Source organism: Chlamydotis macqueenii, chromosome 2 (assembly GCF_036417535.1).
Source record: "Chlamydotis macqueenii isolate bChlMac1 chromosome 2, bChlMac1.mat, whole genome shotgun sequence".
Lineage (NCBI taxonomy): Eukaryota > Metazoa > Chordata > Aves > Otidiformes > Otididae > Chlamydotis > Chlamydotis macqueenii.
Window position 1 is genome coordinate 112,919,690 of NC_141557.1, and position 21,188 is coordinate 112,940,877.

The 21,188-nt window shown below is 35.9% G+C and overlaps 1 protein-coding gene across 3 annotated transcripts in view; it reads right to left on the reverse strand.

The window, feature by feature from the left end:
- ROCK1 (Rho associated coiled-coil containing protein kinase 1) overlaps positions 1–21,188 on the reverse strand; it is a 90,903-nt gene that overhangs the window by 52,990 nt on the left and 16,725 nt on the right. For 2 of the 3 annotated variants that reach the window (XR_015257679.1, XM_010129313.2), the window contains exons 2-3: positions 4,461–4,542; positions 665–765 (exon numbers count right to left, since the gene is read on the reverse strand). Coding sequence is in view for 2 of the 3 variants with exons in the window: in XM_010129313.2 (XP_010127615.1) it covers positions 665–765; positions 4,461–4,542 (183 nt within the window). In the remaining variant the exon portion in view is untranslated. The remainder of the gene's footprint in view (positions 1–664; positions 766–4,460; positions 4,543–21,188) is intronic. The other variant, XM_086740697.1, reaches the window with a different exon arrangement.

Here is a 21,188-nt window from a genome sequence, read left to right on the forward strand (position 1 = left end):
TATATACATTGCTCTTAAAATACTTGCTAGAACTACTCAACATAGAAGTCCAAAGGCGTAACAGTCACTTTGTGATTTGTAGATACATGTATTTAAAAGGACAAATATTGGCATCTGTTAAATACTGAAAAGTTAAAACTCCAAGCATTTTCCAGATTCACTAGCAGAAGTGGATACTTGCTGCCATATTTTCAATTTCTCCCATCAGTTCTCAATTCAGTACAGCAGGATGAACAAGCCTGGTTGCTGATCTATCACAAACACCATACAACATCTCTCATCTGTGAGCACTATGTCCACAAAAATCTGGTGTAATCCCTGAACTGGCAGAAATTCTTCTAGTCCTGAAAATTTGTTTAAGTGTCCATGTATACAGTGGCAAAGGCTAATTTTACTCATGAGGAATAATCATTCCATCTTATTTTAATAGAGAAGCATGACTACAAAGCAAAGCAAGTACTTGTGCACTTTGAGAGTACTGAAATACGAGATTCTCAAAAACATCTCCATGGGATAAGAAGAAGAAAAAATTCACTGAGCTAAAGACTATATTCTAAGGCTGCATCTTCTGAACACTGTATTCAGAAATTGACACACAAACACTACATAACACATTAATACATTTAATTGTACATTTAAATGTACAAATAGAAACATAACTTACCAACTGAACCTCCCCAAAGGCCCCTCTACCGATCACCTTCACCACTTCATAATCTTCAGCTTTCATGCGCAGATCTCTCATTTTATTTACTGTGTCTTTATCTACCAAAAAGAAAATTCACATTTCATACATAATTAATTTAATTAAACCCATCAATCTCATTTCAATTTTTCACAGTTATAAGAAGATGTGCTGTATAAAGAGGGGACTTACTTTTGGAAACCTCTTTGCAGAATGCATGACCTCATTCTCATTACCATAGAAACCAAAATTTGACATAAACATAATGCAAGGATTCCACTGTACAATCAAATTACCAGAGGTCTTAGTTTGGGAATTTTTTAAAATTACTTGCAAAAAAAGAGCTATGCAAAAATTTCATATCCAGTACGATCTTGCTTGTGAGCTGATCAGTATTAAAACATTATTTCTGGACAAATATGCAACACATCTGAGAAAATATCATAAAGTACACATAGAAGACACTTGAAGAAACTATTTTTTAAAAATAAGCTTTTGCTTTTATGCACTTTTATTATTTCTAATACTCAAAAAAGTAGATTTTAATTTAAAACATGCAGTGGGAATCACTGCAATTATTTATATAAACCTGTCATTCTATAAACTACAATAACTTACAAACTCCCAGTGGGCAGATATTCTAATTCCAAATTTGGTCAAAGATTAAAACAGTCTATTTTAATCCATGTGGGTCAACACTGGCATGAAATTACATGGAAAAGCTTCATGCTTCAGTATTTCTAAAAGCAAGAAACATCTACTAAAACAGATACGCTTCTAATAAATTAAATTATGCAACGATAGTTTGTTTTCAAAAATAATATTTTCAGCCTAAAAGCCAAGTTTAGAAAGAAGTAAGCACAGGGGAAGACAAAGGAGGATAAATGTAATTTTTTAATTTAATATTTTTAAAAATTATTACGCAGACAAGAGAAAATTACCATTAGATTTCTACCTACACTGGCCATTATCTAAAACAAGAGCAGCATATGTACAATTAAAACTCAGTAAGATTTTATTACCGCAGCAGGAACAAACATAGCTTTGTTTGAATAAATATTCTGTGGCATTATTGTCTAATGTAAAACCATCCTTTTACAATGCAGCATACCACTAGCTGATTTCAATAAATTATATTAAAATTGCAAATTCTGACAAATTATTTCATATTATGATCAAAATATTCAGCAATTTAAAAAAATAATGCGTTGCCTTATTTGCCCTGGTGAAAACTGACCTATAGTGGACGATGAGTAAAACTGCATGGAACTAAAACACAGCAATTCTTATGACAATAATTTTGTAGTTTGTTACCTTACTGCCTAGTAATCTCACAACACGTGGTCCATCGCTTCTGAATGAAAAATCTTGACATTGGTGCAAAAGAAAGCTAGGAACAATACAAATGCTTTACATGGTTTTCAACCACAAGCCTTATCTGTGGTCAAAACGGAGTTAACGAAAATACATCTGAAGAGTAATCTAAGCTAAAGATTTTTAAATAATGTAAACCAGGCTCGTGAGTAGTTGCAAATTGCAATTCACTGCTTGAGAGACACAGTAACACTCAGTTATCTTCAGACAATACAATACAGGAACAACAGTGCTGGAAATTCGACGTCTGTATGCTAAGATCTGTTAAACAAGATTTACCAGGCTGCAATATATTTAAATAGGCAATTCCATATTTCCCACTAACAGTGGAGGACCCAGCCATCTTACACTGTATGAACAGCTGAGGAAGCTCCCATGGCAATAGAACACATTCTCCAACTTGCCCTGAAGTTTTATTATAATCTTAGATGCTGTCTTGAAATAAATGTCGTCTCTGCTGCAAGGTAGGGCTCTCAACTATCTTGAATATTGATTTCTTTATTCTTTTAATTCTGTATAGCAGGAATTTAATAAGGTTCTACATTTGCAAAAATAAATCTCATGATCTTAGGCATCTGAAGCAGATTTTGGAGGCTTCACAAATATGCAATGTAAACCAAAGAAAAATAAGAGGGGATAAGGACTGGCTTATAGGGGAATTGGTCTAAAAATTAAAAGAAGCAAACTCCCATTTTATTTGCAATCTAGAAGTTAATTTCAAAGTTCTAGAATAATGGTGCAAACTGTTTGGACAGCTAATACTGCAAAAAGATATTTCAAACATTATTCTACTAGAATGAAAATAAACATGAACATGTTCCTATACGTCTATTTATTTGGGGTTTTTTAAATCAAAAATTCAAGACAAACTAGAATTCACAGTTCCCTCTAAGGCCGCTAACTTGTACATCCACAGCTTGCTTTCGTATTTCAGCAAACAGCAAGATTTGTGTTCTAAAGACAGTTTGAAGCAAAATAATACGGGCTGCTCTCCACCTTCATATTACTTCAACACAGTATATAATTTATACCTACAAGACACTCATTACCAGACCATAAACCTAAGGTTTCTTTTCCTTCATTCAGCCCCAAATGCAGAAGTAAAGCTCTTTGAGACTCGTTAATGATTTCATTATTCATAAAACTTACATTCAAGTTATCTGCTGCAATGAGTATTTCTTTGCCTAATACAACTTCTCTTTTCTCCAAGAGTTTCACCACACCTTCTCTGTAAATAACTAAGTATACAAACTGTGCATGTAACATGGTGTACGATATAAAATATAGTTTGAACTGCGAAAAGTTAAACAGAACATTTGAACTTAGGCCTTTCAACAACTAGCTTATGCGCAAGTGAGCCATCAACTAGGTCTAGTGGACTCATATTCCCACAAATGGGGAATAATATAAAATAAAACCCACAAACTCACTATCATTGCTTACAGTTGCACCAAGCAAACTGCTTGAAAACACCTTGGAAACATAAATTTCAATGAAGCAAAGACAAAAATTATTTTAGCTATATTACTTTACATTTGCCACAAAAGCCATTTATTATAACATTTCATTGATATGCTTAAGCCTGCAAAAATCTAGTAACATTAGTTTAATTTCAAGGCTTGCCCATTCAGTACACAGACAGAAATTAAGTCTTGAATCTGCAAACATGTCTTCCACAACTTCCAGAATTTGTCAGTTTGGCAGCCTGGAGAAAAGACTTAACTCTTAAACGCCTTTTTGGTTTTTAAATTATGGAACTACAACTTCTATTTTAAAAAATTCAATTTTATTAATTTAAAATGTTATTACAGAGTAGAATGCGCAGGAAATCTGGTACTGGAAAAATATAGAGTAAATACAGAAAAGAATTCTGCAGACACATAAGCTGCATGCACAAATAAATACAGCAGCTACGCAGTATAGGAATTTCATGGGATAATAAAAAGAGACCTCTTATACTAAAAAAAGTCTACAAAACATGCTACACTCAGTGAAAAAAAATTTAGTACGATTTCTTGACACTGTATACATGTTATCATGTTTTACTGTTAATTGCTTATGATATATTAGTACATGAAATTACAAAGTAAATTATGGGAATCCAGAGGGTTGCTAAGAACAAAGATAACAGGCCTTTCTCTTAAAATGCTTTGTGCCACTGAAAACAACACCATTTACAGCAGCAACAAACTTGGACATTCAACTGCTGGGGATTAGATTTTTAGAGGTAGCTGTCAAGCCTCACTGAGAAATAAATAACTCTTAAAACAAATTGCAACCAAAACTTAATGCACTCCAAAACCCTAGATGCCTTTCAAGAAGCTAGAACCACTTTCATTTTTCATTTTTGCTGGTATTTATAGTCCTTCATTATTTAGTAACTGAAATATTAAATACTTACACCTGTTTAAGAAGTTATCAATGTTTTTGTTTTTTCTTAAGGCAGGAAAATCCAGGTCATATACCAAAGCATCTAATCCATCCTGGGGGGGGAAAAAAAAAAAAAAAAAAAGAAAAAAAAAGGCAAAATGAAATGTTTGGAAAAATAATTACACATGCTGCTAACTGAAGAGACAAGATAAAAACAGTTGTCTATCAATTTTCCATACAAATGGAATCATTCATGTTTATTTAATGACTCAGTTAGCAGTTACATGAAACAGCTCTTACTCCTCCACTTCCACTGGACTCTTCAAAACTTAATTTCTATCCAACCCAAAACAAATATACTTCTATGAATTATTAGTTACCATAATTAGCTCTATATTTACATGAAAAAAACCCTATTTTTCCCAGATATGAAAAGCACAAATAGCAGTTCTAATGGAGTTCATCACTGTTAAAAAGTCACAACATATCACACAGTGGGCACTTGAACATTAAGTGGCAACTGGCAAACAGGACAATTATGGTAATTTAATTCCAAGAGTCAACCCCCACTTTTTATTCATTGAATTCAGAGGGAATTTTCATGAACAAGATATTGGCTTTATGCATTCTAACTTAAATCTAGGAATGAACAGCCACAAGCCCATCTGACATTACTACCATGAAATACCTCCCTAGGACAAAAACAAAACAAAACCACAAAAAAAAAAAAATCAACAGAAAAGTAAAACAACAATAAAGAAGAAGCTATTTCTAAGGTCTTGTTAAGTGCCATAAACTTCCTGATAAAGTTTAAGTCTAAATTTTACAAGAAGTATACATGATTCTTCAGTGGATTGCATCCTCTCAGAGAAAAAGTAAACAAAGTATTGTCGTTGAAAACCACAGATATGGTTTCTAATGAAAAGCAATCAAGTATTCCAGGGAATTATATCATGAAGACTCAAATAGCATTAGGGAGTCATCTTTATCAACTAGGCAATGTTTAAGTGACAACTGCAAAAATAGAGAGGAAGGTCATAAAATACAAGTTGATGGATGTTAACAAAGCATATTGGCAAAGTACTGCTATGTACTTGTCCAATTCCTACTTATATGTCTTTACTATCTGTTATTGACCTGTTAAAAGTGAAATATTACGCTAAACAGCTCTTTGACCTGATCATTTCAGGTCTGATTAAATCTAATTAGAATGTTTTCAGCTTTTATAAAATTATGTTATACAGGACTGAAAGTTGATTCATTAGTCTTCAACCACTGCATCCATCAAGTAACTACGCCTGAAGAAAAGCTAGAGCATAAGATTTCTGAAAGCTTATTTTCCAGGAATATGTATTAGAGAACACACTTAATCTAGATTTAAAAATTAGTCTTTGATCCCTCATTTCAAATTCAAACCTATTTTTCCTCCTCAGTCTACAGGAGATTTTAAGTTATAAAAAAAATCAAATGCTATCAAAATCAAATTTTTTTATAGGCATGCAGTCCTCACTTTTGTAATATGTCAGATAAAAATTATTTACTTCAGATATAATGAGAATAAGCAGCAAAATCACTACAGAATCTGAAAACACAGGTAAGGAAGTAAAACTACAAAGATAATCAGAATTACTTTAAAGGTTGGACGTTATTAAATTTGTTAATTTCATAAAAAATTCCTGTTTTCAGTTACCTCTCCATACAGTGACTTAATTTGAACTAAGAAATGATATAATGAAAATTATAGGAATCAAGAAAAGCATCACGATATTTTCACAGCAATTTATTTAGTCAGGTTTTGCATCTTGAATGTATGAAAGAATCATATTTTTTGGACTTAACTGATGATGAAAAAGAAAAAAGCAAAGCAAATGGCAATGAAAAAAATAGTTAATGAGTCGGTAATATAAATAAGAGGTCAACAACAACTTGGACTCACGACAGATGTAGAAATAAAGCTCTGCAGGGTAAGTGCAACTTAGTGAGAAATACTTTGTAACTTACTAAAAGACACCTTTTCCAAAGATACATAGTAAATATTCCAAGAAAACCACTACAGAATTTCATTTCTTTGGTAAATTCAATAGAGAAACCATGATAACTGCTTGTACAGGAGTACAAAGTGTTCTGGTAGTTCTATGCATTGGATCCCATGCTGTGAGAAGCAGTAGGCAAAGAACATCTACGAGGCTGCTAGGTCACATTCAGGGATTTTTAAAGTGATGGTGATGAAATGTCAAAGTTTGGGGTCCAGTCTGTCCTTAAGCTTCAAATCTGTTCAACCAGTTTGTCCAGGGTCACAACTAACACAGAAAACTTCCACACATCAAGCAGAAGCAAAACAAAATTCTCAAAACCCTGGTTTGCTCTGAGACGAGTATAATTAACCTGCTTCATTTCAGAGTTTGCTTCAAAAGACAAAATTCATTCTCTCTCTTTAGAAAAGGGAAGATTTTAAACACTGAATACAACAACATAGCCCAAATGGGAATATTTACAAATTTTTAATCTTATTTTTGTATCATACTCTTGCTTTCAAAATATCAAAATATAAGTCTATGCAGAAAAAGAAAGCAAAAAGTGTAGAAAGTGTTGCAGTTGGTCTGCCAGGCATGTTGGGTATTTTGTTGTGTATCTTTTCAAAAGCTCTAAAATAAAGATTAAAAAAGTACAAATTCACTTTTAACAGCAAATTTCAATACTGTTTAATTCAGAATTCACCATGAAAACATTGCCTTTCAGATATTAAATATGAACTCTTTCAAGTAAAACATTTAACAAAAAGAACCAACTTTGAAATACAGGTTCAAGCTATTGTTCTCACACTCAATTCAGATTACATTTCCAAACCATGCAAACATCCCCCTACAGAAGCTGCATGCCAAGAGTTGCTTATTTAAAAGGCTCTTCAATAAATCAGCTCCTCTTTGCTACAGTATCCAGAAACTATCATGGTTCAAAAATGTTTATTTTTAAAAAGGTAGAGGTAAGGTGGCATTCCTACAATAATTAAGAGACTTGTAAATCCTGAAGTCTCAAAATCATTAATTTCTTCAGCTGAAGTAAGTTTCTGAAGAAAAAAAAAAAAATAGCACGGTATTATTTTAATGGTGAACTGTAAATAAAAGACTAAGCTTAAGGTAATTTTAGAGAATTGTGAATAATGGAAATAAAATATTTGGGATATCTATTGTATAACATTAAGCACGGAATAGCCTTTTTCTTTCACTTACATTGGCTAAACCAGAAGAACTTGCAAATGCTACAAGCTGTCCCAGTAGAAAGGGAAATACAGAAGCGTGGCTATCTTAAGTGGTACCACTGCTGAACAAACAGGGAGGAGGAGCACACAAGCTCAATAGTCAGAAGGCAATGTTGGTTGAAAGTGGTGCGAGTCAGAGATGGGAATACACTATGAAGTTTTATCAATAATGGTTAATAAAAAAAAAGGGTAAAAGCCAAATGAAAGGTGACACAATCATTATTGCTGATAGCTGCAGAGATAACTCAGCTTTCTTGTTTCCATCTTGCTCGATCTTTGAACTATGCCATCTGATTTTTTTGATAATACAGAAATGAAGGAACATTTTTCCTTCAAGACCTACAGTAGCCATACTCTCCTCAATTTAATGAAAAAGGAAAATAAGACATGATTATAATAAGCAACCATACATCCAATAGTTTAATATACTTTATTAAAATACAAAGGCTACATTTTTATAATGGATTTTTTCCCTACTTAGATGAGTTCAATATGTTTTTAGCATATATTTTCCTTAAATAAAGCACATCCTGTACTACTTCGAAATACATATTGTAGCTTTGATGTATTTTCAGCTAGTACTAAGTTTTACCTTATTCTGTTGTTACAGAGCAATTTTTCTGTTTAGCTTTGAGGTCTACACAGACATTTTCCTTTTATGCTAATAGTTAAATAAGATTACTAAAGTAAATTGGCTTATAATAGCAAACATGCAACTTCTACTTGCATCTTACATGGTAACAGTATTTCAGAGGTGATTTTAAAAGAACAGGGGAAAAAAATGTCCTTTCTAATGTCCTTCACTCAAACAGTTTCATGGTCTGATACAATCTTTTCTATATCACATCCGTTTAATGAAATTACAAATAGTTCATAATCTAGTTTGATAACCTATTTTAAATACCTCGTATCATCCTGAAATTAAAAAGCAGCACATTAGAGAGTCATTACTGTGCGCACAGAGTTCTTCCATATGAATATACCAACATTTCCACACATTCTGTTGATTTGATTTTGTTCATTACTACACCATACTTAGAAGCTTCAAAAGAATAAAAACATAAACATAAAAGAAACAAAGAAAGCCTACAGAGGGTGGAAGCAAGGACAGGTAGCATGGAAAGATTATAGAGAGGTTGTCTGAGCGGCCAGGGATCAGGTAAGTAAGGCTAGAGACCTGACAGAATTAAATCTGGCCAGGAATGTCCAGGGCAACAAGAAAAGCTTCTTTAGGCACACTGGGGATAAAAGGAAGACCACGAAGAACGTGAGCCCTCTCCAGAAGGAAACGGGTGACCTGGTTACCTGGAACATGGAGAAGGATAAGGTGCTTAATGGCTTTTTTGCTTCAGTCTTCACCAGCAAGCGCTCTAGCCACATCGCCCAAGTCGCAAAAGGCAAAAGCAGAGACTGGGAGAACGAAGAACAGTCTACTGTAGGAGAAGCGCAGATTCAAGACCATCTAAGGAACCTGAAGGTGCACAAGTCCAGGGGACCCAATGAGATGCATCTGCAGGTCCTTAGGGAACTGGCAGATGAAGTTTCCAAGCCACTGTCCATCATATTTGAGAAGTCATGGCAGTTTGGTGAGGTTCCTGTGGACTGGAAAAAGGGTTACATAACCCCCATTTTTAAGAAGGGAGACAAGGAAGACCCAGTCAACTAAAGGCCAGTCAATCTCATCTCTGTGCCTGGCAAGGTCATGGAGCAGATCCTCCTGGAAACCACGCTAAGGCACATGGAAAATAAGGTGACTGGTAACAGCCAAAAGAGCTTCAGTAAGGGCAAATTGTGCCTGATCAGTTTGGTGGCCTTCCATAATGGGGTTACAGCATCAGTGGACAAGGGACAAGCAACTGATGTCATCTACCTGGACTTGTGCAAGGCATTTCGCAGTGTCCCACATGTTCTCGTCTCTAAACACATGGATTTGATGGACAGACCACTCAGTGGATAAGGAATTGGCTGGATGGCTGCACTCAGAGTTGCGGTCAATGGCTCAATGTCCAAGCGGAGATTGGTGACGAGTGGCGTTCCTCAGGGGTCGGTATTGGGCCCAGACCTGTTTAATATCTTTGCTGGTGATATGGACAGTGGGATAAAGTGCATGCTCAGCAAGTTCGCCGATGACACCAAGCTGTGTGGTGCGGTAAACACGCTGGAGGGATGGGATGCTATCCCCAAGGGACCTTGATAGACTGGAGAGCTGAGCCCATGCAAACCTCATGCAGTTCAAGATGGCCAAGTGCAAGGTCCTGCACATGGGTTGGGGCAATCCCAAGCACAAATGCAGGCTGGGCAGAGAATGGATTGAGAACAGCCGTGAGGAGAAGGACTTGGGAGTGATGGTGGACAAGAAGCTCAACATGAGCCAGCAATGCACACTTGCAGCCCAGAAAGCCAACCACATCCTGGGCTGCATCAAAAGAAGCACGGCCAGCAGGTCAAGGGACATGCCCCTCTACTCTGCTCTCATGAGACCCCATCTGGAGTACTGCGCCCAGCTCTGGCGCCCCCAACATAAGAAGGATGTGGACCTGTTAGAGCGAGTCCACAGGACGGCCACAAAAAAGATCAAAGGGCTGGAGTACCTCTCCTATGAAGACAGGCTGAGAGAGTTGGGGCTGTTCAGCCTGGAGAAGAGAAGGCTCCAGGGAGACCCTATAGCAGCCTTCCAGTACCTAAAGGGGGCTTATAAGAAAGATGGGGAGAAACTCTTTAGCAGGGCCTGTTGTGATAGGATGAGGAGTAATGGTTTTAAAATAGAAGGAAGTAGGTTCAGACTTGATAAAAGGAAAAAAAAAATTACAATGAGGGTACTGGAATGGGCTTGCCCAGCAAGGTGGTGGATGATCCATCCCTGGAAACATTCAGGGCCAGGTTGGATGAGGTTCTGAACAACCTGATCTAGTTGAAGATGCCCCTACTCTTTGCAGGGGGGTTGGACTAGATGACCTTTAAAGGTGCCTTCCAACCCTAGTGATTCTATGATTCTAATAGATACATAGAGTGAAATCAAAGGTCAGTCTCAACTCATATACTGCCTTTGGAGGTTATAATAAGGGTGTCTGGGAAAGAGGACATGAGCAAGTCCACCATATGGTAGCACTTCTCTGGTGTATTTATGAGCCAAAAATGGCACTGTCATACTTAACTGCTCTAGCTACAATTTTCTTCAGTGATTTTGTCTAAACATTTTCTGTACCTGTTTTAATCTCTTGCATTTACAGCATCATATAGATTTTAATTCCACCACCTACAGGCCATGTGAAAGTGTACCTCATTTTGAGCTTGCTATTATTCAGTCACAAAAGGAACAATGATTTTTCACCCACCTGCCCCAAGACACAGCTTTACACATTTCCATCATTTCTTCCTTGGTCATCTCTCTTCCAATTATTCTTGTATGAAAGCTATTGCAATTCTCACCATCACCACTCCACAGTGCTTTTATATTTCTACTACACACTTCTTGAGTCCGCGGGGAAAATTGCAAATAGTATTTAAATTGTGAGCACACCATAAGTAAACAATACAGTGTTTCCTGTTCTGTTCTTCATTGAATTTTAAGTTACTAACGGAAATATGGTTAATTTTATAGTCACTAGGTATTAAACAGATTCTTTCACAAAACTAGGTACTATAAATCAAAGCTAGCTCAACATTCAACAACACAAGTACATAAACATGAGAGGCTTTTCTCCCATGCACTCACTCAGCATTCCTCAATGTTGAATTTCACCTATCACTTTTAATCTCCCAGGCACCAATGAATATTAATTTCTTCTGATTGCTATAGCTTTAGTTTTCCCTATTCTGTCATAATTAATCATTATTCACCATTTTAGATCACTTATAGTTGTGAAATAGCACAGACCTGTTAGACTCCATTACTGACCTCTCTGTTTTGAATAAACTCATCACCAGTTCTCCATTAATTCATTCATCCATCCAGAAAACAGGGCTAGCCCAAAGCAGTTTAGTTCTGATAAAAAGCTGAAATGAAGAGCCTCATCAAAAGCTTTTTGTTATCTTAATACTCAATTACTTCAAGGAACTCCACTAGGTTTGTAAAGCGTTACTTTCTTCCAAAATACATGATGAGTTAGCTCTTCCCCATCCTAACACCTGTGGGCTCACTTGTTCTGCTACTGGGCTGGGAGCTCATGCATTATCCACAATATTTTTTTCTTCAACAGAAAAAAAAAAAATCATTTAAAGAGCTACATGTTTACCAACTTCCTTACTACTGTTGTCAAAATGGTTTTAAGCACCAGTGTAGAAAAACACTGTTGTACACATGCTCACGTGCCTTAATGAGACACAACCAGGTACAAAAAGGATGGGCAAATATCAAGCAGTCTCAGCATCTCAGCAATCTGTTTGTGCCTTTTTGTAAAAAAAAAAAAAAAAAAAAAAGAAAACAAAAAAAAAAAAAAAAAAACCACCAAACTTTTCTAGTAGCACTTCAGCTTGAGAGAGACCCTCTAGCATGAAAATCGTAAAGAAGTATTCCGGTATGGAAATGCCTCTAAGCTTATATAGGAAGAAATGTGCAGAAAGATTTCTGCAACAGCCTTTTCATCTACTATCCCTTCAGTTTTTCTAAAAATATAGAACACAATATCATAAAATTTATCATTAACACTGCCTACACAATCTCTTAGCACTGAATTTCTCTAGGCTGTTATATTAGTTCCTTTTCATTTGATTCCTCTAAAAATGTGTTGGTTTTCTTCAGTTTGTCTTAAGTGGTCCCATATAAATTTGGCTTCTTTTCCCCACATTTTAGTCTACAGCTATTTCCAAAGTTTTAATGCATCAAACTGCCAATTCTACCATGACTATACTGGGCTCTCTCACTCTGTAACTACATTCCTTAACCTCGAAACTCACTACAATTATGTAATGATGAGTTTACTCAAATGTATGAATTAATACTATTGCAGATTTATAACAAAACTTACTGCTAGGTTATTTGAAAATACACTGTGTCAGGCAACTTCAATTCATCAAAGCATATTCTCTCAGGATCCACCAGTGAAATAAAGTAAAAAATACAGTATATGATCTACATTATCAGGGCACAGTTATAGTTATAGTATCTTTATATCTTGATTTTTTTTACTTCATATACATTTCATTATAATATCCCATCATCTACTGGAAGCACATGATAAAGAAAAATTTATTAAATCCAGTTGAAACTTTGTTGTTAAGACACTTGTTTATTTTACTATTTATCTACCATTCAAATAACTAGGAAAAAAAAAAAACTCAATGAATACTACCAGCATACAAAATTAGCATTCCTTGGACCAACTGGCGGTTACCCAAGTTCAAAGTCTTTGCTACTTTTCCTTTTTTGGAGAGACCAAAGTAAGCCTTAATATCTACAACTCTATCCATATTTTAGTTTTGTACTGTAGCCATTTTCCTAATTATTTCTATAGTAATAAAGCCTCCCTCCATACTTTAAATCAACCATGACTGAACTTCATTTTCATATGTTCCACCATCATTTCTCATAACGCTGTCATATATAAGTGATCTCTGTGGTCAACTATCAATACTGAGAGAGCCTATTCAAGTGCTATAAGTGAGAAGCTAGTTTTTATATCCTATTTTCAAACACGCATGAAAAGTAACATCTCAACTCCATCATCAAAAAAAAAAAAAATGTAAGTTTCTTTGAATTGCTTTAATCATCAGATCTTGGAATTGTCAGAAGGACCTGGAGAGGCTGGAGAAATTGGCAGAGAAGAATCTCATGAAGTTCACCAAAATGAAACAACAGGTCCTGCACCTAGGGAGGAACAGTCCCAGGCACCAGTACATGTTGGGAGGGCAAGGGGTGACCAGCTGGAAAGCAGCTCTTCCAAGAAGGACCTTGGGTCCTGGTAGACAACAAAGTGACCATAAGCCAGCAATGTGCCCTCACAGCAATGGCAGCCAACAGCATCTTGGGCTGCATTAGGCAGAGCACTGCCAGCAGGTCGAGTGAGGTGAACCCTCTCTTCTACTCAGCACTGGTGAGGCCACATCTGGAGTACTGGGTCCAGTTGTGGGCTCCCCAGTACAAGAGAGAGATGGACATATTGGAGCAAGGCCAGCAAAGGGCCATAAAGATGATTAAGGGACTGGAGCATCTCTCACACTATGAGGCTGAGGGAGCCGGGACTGTTCAGCCTGAGAAAGAGAAGGCTCGAAGGGGGAATCTTACCCACGTGTATAAAATAGGAGGGAATCAAGAAGATGGAGCCAAACTCTTCTCAGTGATGTCTACTGACCAAACAAGAGGCAATGGGCACAAATTGAAAAACAGGAGATTCTATCTGAACACTATTTTAACTGTAAAGGTGGTCAAATACAGGTTGCAGAGTCTTGATCTGTGGAGATATTCAAAACCTGACTGGACGCGGTCCTGGGCAATCTGCTCTAGCTGACCTTGCTTGAGCAAGTGTTGGACTAGATGATCTTAAGAGGTCCCTTCCAATCTAAACACTTACATTTTGTCTACAATACCAAGCTATGCTTTTGTCCTGCATAAAGGTAGCTCCTGCAATGAATCATTCTATCAAAAATATCCTTTAACTGCCTGCCAGTGGGGCAAGTGACAACATTACAAGGCTTAGCTTTGCATGACTCGCATTTTTCAGCCCTCCAAGTAAGTCCACAGCAGTCATTACTCCTTTGTGACAAGGGCAGACTTTTTCTAATGCTACTGACTGAATCAAGAGTAAACCTTGAACCCTTCTTTGATACTTACTGTTTTGGGGAATATCCTACTGCCCCTTCATTGGTAAGGAAAAACACACAGAGGACTTTACTCTGGTGCCCAACATTAATAATTATTTTTTTTAATTAAATGAGCAAGTATAAGTTTACCTGAGAAACATAAATCTAAAATAGATCTATACAACTCACTAGTTTCAGGCAAGAACATAGTTTGAAAGCCAACTTCCAGGCCAGAGCCAATAGTGCTACATTTCTCTATCTCTAATCAAGTACCCAAAAGATCCCTTTACCTTGTTTTAAGTTAATCACATTCATTTATTTTGCTGTCCAGAGAACAGAAAACTGCAATTTAGTACTTAATCTTTGAAGTGGATGAGTCAGTGTAGACAGAGTTAAGACACTCCACTTAAGAATTTTCATTACATTGTTAGACTAGGCAAAGTATACAAACTGACATATGAGCGTAAGTACAAGGCACTTGATTCATCACCCATTCTTGTTGCCAGCATAAGACAATTCTACAGAGCCTGCTACTACTTAATATCTTGCAATACTCATAAAGAACTTCTGCAAATTTAGGTTAAATACATAGCCTTTCACAAAGAAAAATTTTTTAACTCAGTAAACAGCTAAGAATTTAATTCAGTAAAGATGTCAAATCTCAATGAGGAGATCTTGAAACCTCAAGGCAGGATTATTGAAAGTAGTACGGACTATTGCTTTCATTTCTACCTTTTAAAAGTGTTATTCCATGCGTAGTTGCAAACTCCACCTATACCACATCTTGTGTAATTAAACATAGATGTAAATGTACTTGCATTCTGTTCAGACATCAACTGTTCAACATTTTTACTGAAAAATTCCTAGAGTATACACTTACTATATGACTCAGTAAATTATGCATTAATATTGATATCTCAATATATAGATACACACACACATCAAAATACACACTGTAACTAACACCAGAGCCCACAGACCTCTCAATATTGTTAACATCCATATTCGCACTGAAGGAAGCCTCGCGTGCAAGTCTACAGACAGGTATACATAAAAGTAGTAATGCTCTTTCATCGGCACATAGCTCTTCCATGTGTTGCGTTTTTTCCACTGCTGCAATTAATCTTACCACCTGAAACATCTTTTAAAATAAACTAAAATAAAATGCAGTGCAAATCTGTGAAATCAACTCATACACAGTAAGCACGCAGGAGTACTGCAAGTATCCAGTACACACCCAATTTGGAGAACCTACAAGCCTCAGGCTTCCACTACAACTGATGGCAAGTCATCCTTCCTCCACACCAGAGCCCCTCTGTCCACTGACCAGACACAGGAAACTTGGATCCATACAACTGTTCTGAACGACACCTATTCATAGAATCACAGAATGGTTTGGGTTGGAAGGGACCTTTAAAGGTCATCTAGTCCAACCCCCCAGCCGTGAGGCAGGCACTACTTCATGCCTAAAATTACAGAAAGTTCACATTGTCTGAAGATGCATTTCGGACAATGTATTTCAGTGTGTTTCTTCTTCCTCTCCAAACAAACTTCTAAGACTACATTACACCACTAATTTCACTACACTAGGATATTTTATTGTAGCTAATAAGTCTTTACATCCAAATGTCAATTTAGTATATTAGTGGTTCATTGTTTCACTTCAGCATCAGAATGAATTCTATTTAATATTACATCTTTAAGAACAACTATCACATGCGAGAGAGAGCAGTGTCTTCAAGAAAGATGAAGAATATAGACCAAAATGTCACCAAGAATATATTTCAGTAAAATTTATGGAGAAACAGGTACAATAGATATTGTTTGAAAATAATTCAGGGAGACATGAAGCAGCAGTAAAAGCTGATTACTATTAAGTCAAATTACATTATTTCATTTCACAGCAACTGAGATCTCTGGATATTTGCAGCTTGTTTTCCTTAAAAAAGATTAACTTGCATGGGTTAATATGCTCTGTCAGCAAGTTTTACAAACTACAAAGCTTCTATACCAAATGCAGCACATTCTGCCATGAATAGAATACCTTACATAAAACAGTTGTGTAATTATCTAGAAGACTACACAGATTCTTGATACTTTAAAGTGTAGAAAATAAGGAAATAGATGGCGTACTTTAGGTTTAAATTATTTATAAAGCCATATTTGTCTCACACTAGGATTAAATAAAGCATAAGTATAGCTTCTTAACACTGCCCTTTTCAATAAAACTCTATTAAATGTTTTGAACGTGAGTACACTTAAAGTATATACATTTAAGTAGTCTAAAAAGAAGGAGTATTGGTAGTTAAAGAATTGACTGATGTTTATCACCACGGAAGCAGCATTCCACAGCAACTTCAGCACTCAGCATTAGGAAGTGCCTCATAGGTCTAGAGTTCCCAGCCACTGTAACCGCAACTGGAGATGAGCAGCAGCCAACCTGATATACAGCATGGTAACACTACCCACAGAAATACCTTATGGGTGGGAGGAAAAAGTGACATCACATCCTCTCAAGTTCTCAAAGTTATCCTATTCACCAAAAATATGAGGTTCCTCCACCTAAAATACAGTAACTATTTAAGAAAAATTTTAAAAAGCGCCATATCTCACTTATAAATTACATCAGTAAAGGTCCTTTGAGGTCCCCACAGCTTTCCTGGTTATCCTGAGAGGACAGAATCTTCCACACGCAGCACATATAGATCTACCACTTCTGGTTTAGAAGTCCTAACGTTTTCATTTTAAATATACACACTTATAACTACCAATTTAGACCAGTGGGAGTCAACAGTCTAAGCAACACTCACTAGAAAGCAAAAGATGGGTAAAATTAAAATTATGGATACAAATACTGGTACATAACTTCCCTTCAATAAAATGGTATAAAAGACAGAGAGATCAGAGATATGAAAGAATAAAGACAAACTGTGTCAGTCCCAGCTCAAAAGTCTAAGGCTTCTTTGGGCAGCAGCCTGCAAGGAATCAGGTAAAGACTTCAATGAAAGGAAAACAACTGCACAACGCCATTAAGAAACAGTGGTATTTAGCAAAGGAAACAGGACTCTCTCCACATCTGTTGCCTGGGAAATTGCTGTCTGCCTCTCAGATTTTTTCCAGGCAGGTATCCATGAAGCCAGACTTCAGGAAGCAGTAAGCTTGAGTCAGTTGGACAGGACTGGAATTAGCAAGATACTAATATGTGCATAAGAAGAAACATAACACATCTTTAAAAAAAAAAAAAAAAAAAAAAAAAAAAAGCTGTTTAACAAGCAAAGCAACTTTAGATCTCTTACTTTAACACATTATGATAGAAATAGAGTAAGTTCTCCCATCAACAGCTTAAATTGCTGCCTCTAGCTGCCCCACTATACTTTTGTCTGAAAAGCTTTATCTCTGCTATGGAAAAAAAATAAAACAAACCAAAAAACATTATCAGCAGAGTTAGCAACACAATAAGTCACTGGAAAGGTAACTAATTTTTCTATAAAACAACCATACCCCATCAGCTATATGGTACCTGTTATTACCTGATCTGGATTATGTTTGTTGCAATGAAAACTGTGTGTTAACTATAAACAATGAGCTATTAAACAATAAAAAGGCAAGTTCTACTTTTAGCCTTGACAACTCAGTCTCTGGAGATTATATTAGTTCAATGACTATGCTTTAGAAAGGACTCTCCAAAACCCTCTATCAAAGGAAAAAAAACAAACCTCTACTGCTAGTAATACCATCTAGCCCACAAAAAAAGAACCGTGACTGGAGACAAAGGCTAGACAAACTGAAAGACAAAAAAAAAGTACTTAAACAGATGGCAGACGATTAATTTAACAACTTTCCAAGAAAAAGTGAGAACATCATAATCTTTCCAGCATTCTGGAAATACTGCACAAAATCTCCCCTAACCCCCTAAAATGGAAATTCTTCCCTAAAACTCTAGAACAAGTCAAAACACTTTTTCAATTAGAGGTGAATAGCCATGACATAAGTCCAAAAATGAAGGTTATGAAAGAATTATACTAAAAACACCTTAATTTGTAAATCTAAAGCTATACATCTTTCTGATCTTTCTTTAGTGTCCCATGCAAGCCACATTCAGGCTGGGGGAGAATACTCTGAGAAGCTCTTCTGATTGTGCAATCTCCTGTCAGAGCTCTAGCTACATTTCTGCAATAAACATTCCATCACAAGCAATCGCATGTCAAACATATTTGAAATATGCAACTAAACAAGAACTTAACACTAAAGAATTTGTGCATCATTATGCAGTTTCATAATGCAAACCCTAGCAAAACCCATGGATGACTTTTTCACATATTGATTAAAAGAAAAACTTCACTTTCAATATAACAGAAGATTTATGTATACAGAAAACCACTCTTTTTCTATATTTATTCTTTTTCCATGATAAATATAGCCACATGAACGATTTTAAAGTAATGTTTTTAAAAGGTAATAAAAATTCCATTATAATTATTTTAGATATAGACAAGTTACTTCTACCACCAAGTACTAAGATTATTCAAAATTTACAGATTTTTTTACTAACAGAAACAAACCAGTAAGTCTTTCACACTTTTGGGGTATTTGCACTGCTAATATAGAACAAAGCACTTCTGCTAATAAAATGTTTCCAGATTTCAGAATCCAATACATTAAATTTGTAACTTTACCTACAACAATATTCTTTTACCCACCACCTTTAATCAATTTAGAAAAAAAAAAGGTGTGATAGAGATATGCTCTGCTTTTCAAATTCCACCTGAATAAAAAAATGATAACATGTACAGACAACGCCATTAGCAACACAATTTTTAATTAATACAGGATGTTTAAGTGAATTTTCCAGCCGCTAATAGTGACTACTTTCAGGTCAAGAAATACTTCAGGGCATTTAAAATCAATCTCTTCTAAGCACCCTTTTTACCCTTTCTGACATCATAGTACAGTCATGACCAAAATCTTGAATGATTTGGACTGCGTGTAAAAAAAAAAAAGCTGTAACTACAAAACCAAAAACTTACATGAAAACATGGTTCCATATCCAAGTACTGAAATGACAGAATAGAATCAAAGCTGTCCATGGAAACTTAGAGTGGCTTTTTCTAATTGCAAGTTTCTCATGTGATAACCAGTAAGGATTTTATCATATCTAACACTGCAAGAAAACAAGTCAGTTTACCTGAGATTTTCAGGTATAATATTTCAAGACTAGAGGAAGAGAGGAACTACTATAAATTCTACAGTAGGATCCAACACTTAATTTCAACGGGGCCCATAGAACATGTGATGTATTAGGTTTGCAAGTTCGTTTAGGGACATGCAAATAAGTTTTTCTATGTTCCTTTCAAGTCTTGACACTCAAGCTTGAGGAAAACTAAAGCCGTTGACTTCATATACCAAGAAACAACACCCCAACATGTCCAATAGAGTTGCTCAAGCACGAGACACGCATTTCTAATAGAGTTGGTCAAGCACGAGACACGCATTTCTAATAGAGTTGGTCAAGCACAAGACAGAAGAATTTTGTACAACAGTGGCATTCAACTTCTAGAATACTGGGTATTTTCACCAAACTTATATACTGCTATCAAAGGGATGAAAAATACTAAAATGCTAAGAAATAGCTGAAAAACAACTCTTCCACTGAGTTTTATAGCTACATTGACATGAATGAGTAAGTCAGCTCTTCCCTATACTATTCTCCCCATATAACACTTCAGAACTTGGAGAAAATACACCCCTGCCCAAACAGGATGCAGTGGACTGATGCATGTCCTCCAAAGGCATGGTTTTCTTTTAGATTTAGAAGAAGGGAGAAAACAAATCTTAGCCCAAGAGGAAAGAGAGCCAGGGCTGTCTGGACTACTGCCACTATCATGGAATCTTGTCAAAGTCTCTCCTGCCTGTCCTTACAAGGGAGCAAGGCTGAACTTGGGCTGATTAACTTAATCTCTACAGGAGATGAGGGTGAAAAATATTTTTGTCACACCATAAAAGCCTGCCATGAAATAAATCAGAGCAGACTAACATTTCTGTTCCTCCATCCCACATACCATTTTGAGCAGCTGTCATTTAGTTTTTCATTAAGCAGAGAGTAAAACTGATGAAAACATGCTTTCTAAAAAATAAAACAAAAGCTAATGAAAGGCTATGTTTGACTTGCATCCAACTTCTACATGATTTTTTTTCCTCCAGCATTTGTTTTATGAAATCAGTTTTCCACCATTCAATTAAAAAAAAAAGTACTACTTTCTTGGAAATCTACACGAACTAAGTGACATTGTGATATCTTGTGTGTGTCTGTGTATATATATATATATATATATACATCTGTCTAACCAGTGGCTCAAAAGCCATGTCCAGTCAGGTCAAGTAGTATCCGCTCCTTCGCATTCATGTAACTCCATGTTTGTAGAATACGTAGTAAAGCAGGTTCCCAAATTCTAAATACTGCAAAATATCAACAAGCGATATTCCAGAACACAATTAAAGAGCAGTAGTACAATCTCAAAAACTCAGAGTTATACTTTTGTCAGAGTTCCTGTACTTCACTTTCCAGAAGTCCCTGCTGGACCACAGAAGCAATTTCTGAAGAACTACATAAATACATGCATGTAAACAGTCATTTTGGAAACACATTCCAATTACTGAAAACTTTATTCTATGCTAATAGAATTCTATGCTTATATCTATGCTAATACTTAAAATGGACAGTTATGTACTAATTGAGCAATTTCTCACCTGAAGCCATCATGA